We start from the raw sequence: 8,936 nt of genomic DNA on the forward strand, positions 1-8,936 counted from the left end.
CTATCTCTGTAACCTCCTCTGGCCCCTTCAACACTCCCTATCTCTGTAACCTTCTCCAGCACCTACAAACCTCCCTATCTCTTCAACCTCCTCCAGCCCATACAAACCTCCCCATCTCTGTGAACACCTCCAGCCCCTAAAACGTTCCCCATCTTTGTGACCTCCTGCAGCCCCCAAAACCCCCCATATCTCTGTAGCCTGCTCCAGGCCTTACAACAATCCCTACCTCTGTAACCTCTTCCAGCCCCTACAACACTCACTAACTTTGTAACCTCGTCCAGCCCTTACAACCCTCCCTATCTCTGTGACCTCCTACAGCCCCTACAACCCTCCCCGTTTCGCCAGTACTGGTGCCAGACCCCATGAATAGAAACCCAATTCTCCCACACAAATCTTACAGCCACACAGTCATACAAACATACTGACATAAGTACAATCAGAGGACTCCAGCCTAAGGGCTGTGACCGCCTCTGGGGACAACACAATCCAGGTGACCACACCTCTCCACCTCCTGCACCCTAGATGCATCGCAGAGTCCAAAGCCCGGACTCCAGCTCATTAGTCTCTGAGCTGGAGTTCCTCGAGCTGCGGACACTCACGGTAGATGTGTCACACAGGGACCCTCCATCCCTTGTGGGCTGCACATTTTTGCCTCATCACATCCCCGCGAACCACCTCGGTGGTGGGGGGAGGTTATACTTTGTCCAAGGCGCTATCGGAATGCAAGTTTCTGTCGTAATTGGCGTGTAGGGTGGACTTGTCCAGTAATGGAGATTGATTGTCCAGTAATGGTGATTGATTGTCCAGTAATGGAGATTGATTCAGGGTTTGTGCCTGGACAACGTATCAATATAGACCTGAGGTCAGCAGCTAAGGCGTCTCTCCTCTAGAATTCGCTTCTCAAATGATGTCTTGAAGCTGATTCATGATTAGCCACATCCGATTGCTGGGACTGTCACTTTAAGCCACATATATAAAGGACAGGAGCTTCACTGGGATCATTCCCTGCGCTGGGATAAGCTGTAAGATGCAGGCTTTCCTCTTCACCCTGCTCCTGGGAGCGGCAGGTATGATCACAGTTATACTGAAATGTGTGTGTGGGGGTCCACAAGCGTGGCTGCTTGTCTGGCAATGTCTCCTCTCCCTGGCTACCCATCCCCATTCCTTTCCCTGGCAACAGTCTGAGACTGAACCTGTCAGCTTGTAACCTCGGGGCCACATTTGACCCCCAGATTTGCTCACTGTCAAACCATTCCTATTTCCCCCTCCGCAACATTGCCCAGCTTCACCCCGATCCCGTCTCCTCTCATCTCATCTACTGCTGAAACCCTCATCCAATCCAGCATTGCCCCCTGATGCGACTATTCTGACAAATCCCTGACTGTTCTCCCACGTTCCACCCTCCGTAAACTTGAGGTCATCCGAACCTCTGCTGCCCGTGCCTTAACTCGCACTGAGTCCCACTCAACTATCATCTCTGGTGCTCGCTGACCAGCATTGGCTCCTGGTTAGCAACATATTGATTTTAAAATTCCTCCAGCCCCTACAACCCTCCCTATCTCAGTAACCTCCTCCAGCCCCTACAACCTTCCCTATCTCTGTAACCACCTCCAGCGCATACAATCCTCCCTATCTCTGTAAACACCTCCAGCGCCTACAACCCTCACTATCCCTGTAACCTCCTCCAGCCCCTACAACGCTCCCTATCTCTGTAACATCCTCCTGCCCCTACAACCCTCCCTATCTCTGTAACCTCCTCCAGCACCTAGAACACTCCCTATCTCTGTAACCTCCTCCAGCCCCTACAATTGTCCCTACCTCTGTAACCTCCTCCTGCCTCTACAACTCTCCCTACCTCTGTAACCTCCTCCAGCGCCTACAACCCTCCCTATCCCTCTCACCTTCTCCAGCCCCTACAAACCTCCCTATTTCTGTAACCTCCTCCAGTCCCTACAACCCTCTGAGATCTCTGCTCTCCTCCAATTCCGGCCTCTTGACCATCCCCCGATTCCCATCGCTGCACCATTGGCAGCCGTGCCATCAGCTGCCTGGGGCCCTGAGCCCTGAAAATCCCTCCCTAAACCTCTCCACCTCTCTCTGTCTCTCTTTCTCACTCTCTCCTTCCCCCTTTAAAACGCTCTTAAAATCCAATCGTTTTGACTAAACCTTTGGCTGCCTGTCCCTGATGTCTCTTTATGTGACTCAGCGAGATACTTTGTTTGATAATCAACCCTGTGAAGCTGTTTCATTATGTTAAAGGCACTATAGAAACGTAAGATGTTGTTGTTGCTAAGTGTCTGAGTGTGTGCATATGCAAGCGTGTGTATGTGTTTGAGTGAAAGTTTTTGTGTGTGTGTGTCTGAGTGTGTATGTGTACATGTACAGGTGTGGGAGTGTGTATTTGTGTGTGTGTGTGATTGTGTGGCTGAGTGTAAGTGTGCTTTTGTGTGTAGGTGTGTGTGACTGTGTGTATTTGTGTGTGTGTGTATTTCTGTGCGCGTGTATTTGTGTGCATATGTATTTGGGTGCGTGTGTGTGTAAGTAAGTGTGTGTGTTTGTGTGTGTGTGAATGTGTGTAAGCGTGTATGTGTGTGTGACTGCGTAAGTGTGTGTGTGATTTTGTGTAAGCGTGTATGAGTGTGTGACTGCGTAAGTGTGTGTGTGGTTGTGTGTGATTGTGTGTAAGTGTGTGTGTGTGACTGTGGGTGCGTGTGTCAAATCAGACGATGACCCTCACTCTCTGTATTTTTCCTTACTCAGCTGCTGCTCCTGCGAATGTGAAGATCATTAACGGCCAGAATTGTTATCCTCACTCTATGCCCTGGCAGGTTTTTCTGACCTATAATGGGAATCGCTGGTGTGGGGGCTCCCTGATAAACGACCGGTGGATAGTGTCAGCTGCTCATTGTTACCAACCGTAAGTCCAGAGATGATCACAGCAACAAGCAAACATAAAAACATACACAAACATACAAACATACACAAACATACAAACATACACAAACATACAAACATACACAAACATACATACAAACATACACAAACATACAAATATCCACAAACATACATACAAACATACACAAACATACATAAACATACAAACACTCACAAACATACATACAAACATACACAAACATGCATAAACATACCAACACTCACAAACATACATACATTCATAAACAGACATACATAAACATACAATGACCCACAAACATACACAAGCATGCTTACATGCAAACATACACAAACATACACACACACTCAAACATACATACAAGCGTACACAAACATACAAACATACATACAAACATACACAAACATACATACAAACATACACAAATATACACAAACATACATACAAAAACACACGAATACACACAAACATACAAACATAGACAAACATACATACAAACATATACAATCATACACAGATCAACACTGAATGATACAGAGACAAAAACATGAACATACAGATGTCCAAGCATACAATCTTACAGCGCACACATATAAACAATGATGGAGTAATAAGGGTTCTCTTGCAGACATTTCTCATACTTTCTATATCACAATATGTGCACTCACCCTCCAAAAACGCTATATAGAAACTTCATCATCCCCCAAAAACCTCCAAAAAAAGGCAAAACTCCAGATGACTAATGCCCGGGTAGTGAGGGGGCAGTTTGACACTGGCCTCCTCTACATTCTTTTCTTATTCTTGTTGGCAAGAAGGACCCAAAATTAATGATTAAAACAGGGGTCAAAGTGAAAGGAAGGAGCAAGCCAAAGAGGAGCAGCAGATACAAAACACGGGGTTCAGCCTCAGCTGGAGGATTGTGTCCAGCTCTGGGCACCACACTTTAGGAAGGATGTGAAGGCATTAGAGAGAGAGCAGTAAGGATTCATGAGAATGGATCCAGGGATGAGGAACATCAGTTAATGTGGAGAGAGTGGAGGAGCTGGGACTGTTCTCCTTGGGGAATATGTATGTTTGTATGTATGTTGGTGTATGTTTGTATGTTTGTGTATGTTTGTATGTTTGTGTATGTTTGTATGTTGGTGTATGTTTGTATGTTTGTGTATGTTTGTATGTATGTCTTTCCTTGGAGAAGAGAAGGTCGAGAGGAGGTTTGATAGAGGGGTTCAAAATCACGAGGGTTCTGGACTGGGTAGAGAGGGAGAAACCGTTCCCATTGGGGGGAAGGATCGAGAACCAGAGGGGCACAGATTTAAGGGGATTAGTAAAAGAAGCAACGGAGACATGAGGAGAAACTATTTCACCCTGCGAGTGGCTAGGATCTGGAATGCACTGCCCGAGAGTTTGAGGGAGGCAGGTTCAATCGAGGCTTTCGAAAGGGAATCAGGTTGTTATCCGAAGGGGAAACATTTGCAGGGTTACGGGGAAAGGACAGGGGGGTTGGAGTTAGGTGAGTTGCTCTTTCAGAGAGCAGACAGGGACACGACGGGCTGAATGGCCCCCAGCTGCGCGATAACCATTCGGCGACTTCCGGGAAACAGGAAGTGGGGAAATGACAGTGTTGAGCACTTCTCCTCTGATTGCCCAGGGCCAGCATCCTCGTGGCGCATCTGGGCGAACACAACCTCTCTCACCCCGAGGGGACGGAGCAGCGAATCCAAGTGGCCTCGGCCATCGTGCACCCCAGGTTCGACCACATGAACTTCAACAACGACATCATGCTGCTCAAACTCGCCTGGCCCGCCAAATTCGACCGGTACGTCAGGCCCATCCCTCTGCCCAGCCAGTGTGCAACAGCCGGGACTGGATGCATCACCTCTGGCTGGGGGAATCTCGTGATTAACGGAGGTAAGGAGGGCCGGGGTGGTGAGGGGTTGGTGGAGGGGGGAGCGGGAAGGCGAGTTGGGGTTGGGGGCTGTTGGTTAGAACCTGAATGAATACTGCGCTGGTTTGAGGGGATGGTGGGTGGGAGGGCAGTGGGGGGTGTTGGAATGTGCGATCAAGCAATAATACTTCACTTTCCAGGCATAACTGAAATGTAGTCAACACTGCTCCCTGGAGACCTGTCCCAGCTTTGGAGACAATTGCAGAGATTTACTAGAAATGTGCCGGCTCTTTGAAGGATCTATCTAATGAGTCCCCACTCTCCCCCCTGCTCTTTCCCACATAGCCCTATAATTTCCCTCCCTTCAAGTATTTCTCCAATTCCCCCTTTTGAAAGTTCCTATTGAATCTGCTTCCACCGCCCTTTCAGGCAGCGCCTTCCAGATCACAACAACTCGCTGTGTGAAAAAAATAATTCTCCTCATCTCCCCCTCTGGTTCTTTTTCCAATTCTCTTCAATCTGAGTCCCTCTGGTTACCGACCCTCCTGCCGCTGGAAACAGTTTCTCCTTATTGACTCTATCCAAACCCCTCATGGTTTTGAACATCTCGATTCAATCTCCCCCTTAACCTTCTCTGCTCTAAGGTGAACAATCCCAGCTTCTCCAGTCTCTCCACATTCGTCCCAAAACTGTGCTCACAGCCCCACACACAGACCCAATTAAGCTTGATTTTAGCAATAACACCTTTGTTTTTGAATCCCTCCATGGCTTTTCCCTCCCTATCTTTGTAATCTCCTCCAGCCCCTACAACCAACCTGAACTCTGTAACCTCCTCCAGCCCCGACAACCCTATCTCTGTAACCTCCTCAAGCCCCTACAACCATTGTGATCTCTGTAACCTCCTCGAGCCCCACAACCATATCTCTGTAACCTCCTCCTGCCCCTACAACCCCATCTCTATAACCTCCTCCAGCCCCTACAACCCTCCCTATCTCTGTAACCTCCTCCAGCCCCTACCACACTCCCTATCTCTGTAAACTCCTCCAGCCCCTACAAACCACCCTATCTCAGTAACCTCCTCCAGCTCCTACAACCATCCCTATCTCTGTAAACTCCTCCCACGCCTACAAGCCTCCCTATCTCTTTAAACAACTCCAGCCCTTACCACCCTCCCTATCTCTCTAACCTCCTCCAGCCCCTACATCCCTCCCTTTCTCTGTCACCTCCACCAGCTCCTACAACCCTCCCTTACTCTGTAATTTCCTCCAACCCCAAAAATCCTCCGAGATCTTTGCTCTCCTCCAATTCCGGCCTCTTGACCATCCCCCGATTCCCATCGCTCCACCATTGGCAGCCGTGCCTTCAGCTGCCTGGGTCCCTAAGCTCTGGAATTCCCTCCCTAAACCTCTCCACCTCTCTCTCTTTCTCCCCCTTTAAAATACTCCTTAAAACGGACCCCTTTAACTGAGCTTTGGGTCATCTGTCCCTAATATCTCCTTATGTAGCCCGATGCCAAATTTAGCTTGTTCATGCTCTTATGAAGCAGCTTGGGATGTTTTATATAGTTAACAGTTCTATATAAATTCAAGTATGCTGTTGTTATTAAGGTGTTGTTAATAGCCGTCTACGCATGGGCACAATGAGTTATTCTGCTGCTGATTAAGTTGGCCTGTCCCTTTAACAGGGCAACCTCTCATTGATCTAAATGCTGAGCTCATTCAGAGTTCAATTGCCGATTGGCAAATGCCTGTCAATTTAATCCCTTCAACCTCAAGGGATGTCCCACTGCCAATTGCACATTGTCAGTTCTCTAGACGGCCACCAGTGTTTCATATTGAGCTCTCCTTCTCCTGGCCACGAGGTTCTTCGCCACCCTGACTACAGTAACCCAACATCTCTTTGTGTCTTGGCGAGCAGACCTGGATTCAATGCCCAGTGTATGCTTTAACCAGAGCTCTGTACACAACACTCAGTAAGCAAGACTATTGATTAAGTCGCTTGCACGTGGGAGGAGGAGACTCACGTTTGGATCGGACTGTGCTGACTCATTTCTTTCCCCTTCAGTACAATATCCCGAAGTCCTACAGTGCCTGAATCAGCCCATCCTGCCTGATGCTGATTGCCGCAAAGCTTATCCACCCTACTTCACCGACAACATGTTCTGCTCAGGATACCTGGAGGGAGGACAGAGCACATGCCAGGTAAGAGTGGCGCGACAGGGTGAGACGGAATGCATCAAACCATGAGCGATAGGAAGTGTCTCAAGCTGAGAGACAGAGGTTACCTCTCCCTGAGGGATGGGGAATGTCTGAATTTGAGGGTGCGTAGGAGCAGTAAGAGGCTATTTGGCCCCTTTATCCCTCTGACAGTGCAGTACTCCCTCAGTATGACACTCTGACAGTGCAGCGCTCCCTCAGTACTGATCCTCCGACGGTGCAGTGCTCCCTCAGTACTGACCCTCCGACAGTGTACAGCTCCCTCAGTACTGACCCTCCGACAGTGCAGCGCTCCCTCAGAACTGATCCTCCGACAGTGCAGCGCTCCCTCAGTACTGACCTTCCGACAGTGCACCACTCCCTTAGTACTGACCCTCTGACAGTGCAGCACTCCTTCAATACTGACCCTCCGACAGTGCAGTTCTCCCTCAGTACTGACCCTCCGACAGTGCAGCACTCCCTCTGTGCTGACCCTCCGACAGTGCAGGAATCCCTCAGTTCTGACTGTCCAACATGCAGCACACCCTCAGTACTGACCCTCCAAAAGTGCAGCGCTCCCTTAGTACTGACCATCTGACAGTGCAGCGCTCCCTCAGTACTGACCCTCCGACAGTGCAGCACTCCCTCAGTACTGACCATCTGACAGTGCAGCACTCCCTCAGTACTGACCCTCCGACAGTGCAGCACTCCCTCAGCACTGACCCTCTGACAGTGCAGCGCTCCCTCAGCACTGACCATCCGACAGTGCAGCGCTCCCTCAGCACTGACCCTCCGACATTGCAGCACTCCCTCAGCACTGAGCCTTGTCCTTTGGGTCTCTGGACTGGTACTCAGACCCGCAACCTCCTGATTGTGCGGACAGAGTACCACCCAGCGAGCTCGGGTCCCACACCGGGATCCCGGGGGAGCTACGGATGACCATCCGATTATCACTTTGTCTATCTCACTCCGAATTACACTCCATGTCTTTTTTGCTGCAGGGAGACTCAGGGGGACCTGTGGTTTGTAATGGGGAGCTACAAGGCATTACTTCCTGGGGATACGACTGTGCTATGGAGGATCATCCCAGCGTCTTTGTGAAAGTTTGTAACTACAACAACTGGATCCAAAGGATCATGGCTGAAAACTGAGCGGAGAATCCTAACCCTGAAACTACCTGCAATGAGGGAAAGGAAAATGTTGCAAGTTCCCAATAAAGATTGATTGTCAAGTTGTGTTGCATTTGGATTCTTTTTTTGCTACATCTCTTTTGGAACGTGCAGAATCCCACATCCATCCCCTCGCTGCCTCCAGACTGTAACTATTCCAACATTCCTCTCGGCAATCTGCTTTCCTCACAGAGATGTCAGAAATAGGAGCAGGAGGAGGCCATTCAGCCCCGCGAGCCTCCTTCCCCCATTCTATACGATCATGGCTGATACTCGACCTCGACTCCGCTTTCCCTCCTTATCGCTTAGCGCCCAAACATCTATCCATCTCCGTCTTGAATGGATTCAGCGATGGAGCATCCACAGCTCTCTGGGGGAGAGAATTCCAAAGATTTCTCCTTCCGTAAACTTAAACACATCCAAAAATCTGCTGTCCCCGTGTCTTAACACACACAAAGTCTCGTGTACCCAGCAGCCCCTGTTGCTCGCTGATCTACATTGGCTCCTGGTCGGGCAACACATCGATTTTATAATCCCCATCCTGCTTTTCAAATCCTTCCATGGCTTCCTCACCTCCTCCCTATCTCTGTAACCTTCCTCCAGACCCCACAACACTCCCTATCTCTGAAACCTCCTCCAGCCCCTACACCCCTCCCTATCTCTGTAACCTCCTCCAGCCCCTACAACACTCCCTACCTCTGAAACGTTCTCCTGCCCCTACAGCCCTCCCTAACTCTGTAATAACCGACAACCCATACAACCCTCCCAATGTC

General features: G+C 49.4%; 1 protein-coding gene across 1 annotated transcript; it reads left to right on the forward strand.

Annotated features, from left to right (window-relative positions):
* The first annotated feature begins 1,027 nt into the window (after nucleotides 1-1,027).
* On the forward strand, nucleotides 1,028-8,145 carry LOC144671536 (anionic trypsin-2-like). The gene is made up of 5 exons (XM_078533488.1): nucleotides 1,028-1,067; nucleotides 2,761-2,917; nucleotides 4,563-4,822; nucleotides 6,864-7,000; nucleotides 7,996-8,145. Exons 1-5 carry the CDS (start codon nucleotides 1,028-1,030, stop codon nucleotides 8,143-8,145), a joined length of 744 nt encoding a protein of 247 aa, XP_078389614.1.
* Nucleotides 8,146-8,936: the final 791 nt, after the last annotated feature.

This window comes from Cetorhinus maximus, chromosome 33 (genome assembly GCF_964194155.1).
Source record: "Cetorhinus maximus chromosome 33, sCetMax3.hap1.1, whole genome shotgun sequence".
Classification (NCBI taxonomy): Eukaryota; Metazoa; Chordata; class Chondrichthyes; order Lamniformes; family Cetorhinidae; genus Cetorhinus; species Cetorhinus maximus.

Coding starts and splice junctions, on each gene's coding strand:
- LOC144671536 (XM_078533488.1), top strand. CDS start 1,028: ATGCAGGCTTTCCTCTTCACCCTGCTCCTGGGAGCGGCAG. Junction 2,918..4,562: donor GCTGCTCATTGTTACCAACC/GTAAGTCCAGAG, acceptor CTGATTGCCCAG/GGCCAGCATCCTCGTGGCGC. Junction 7,001..7,995: donor GAGGACAGAGCACATGCCAG/GTAAGAGTGGCG, acceptor TTTTTGCTGCAG/GGAGACTCAGGGGGACCTGT.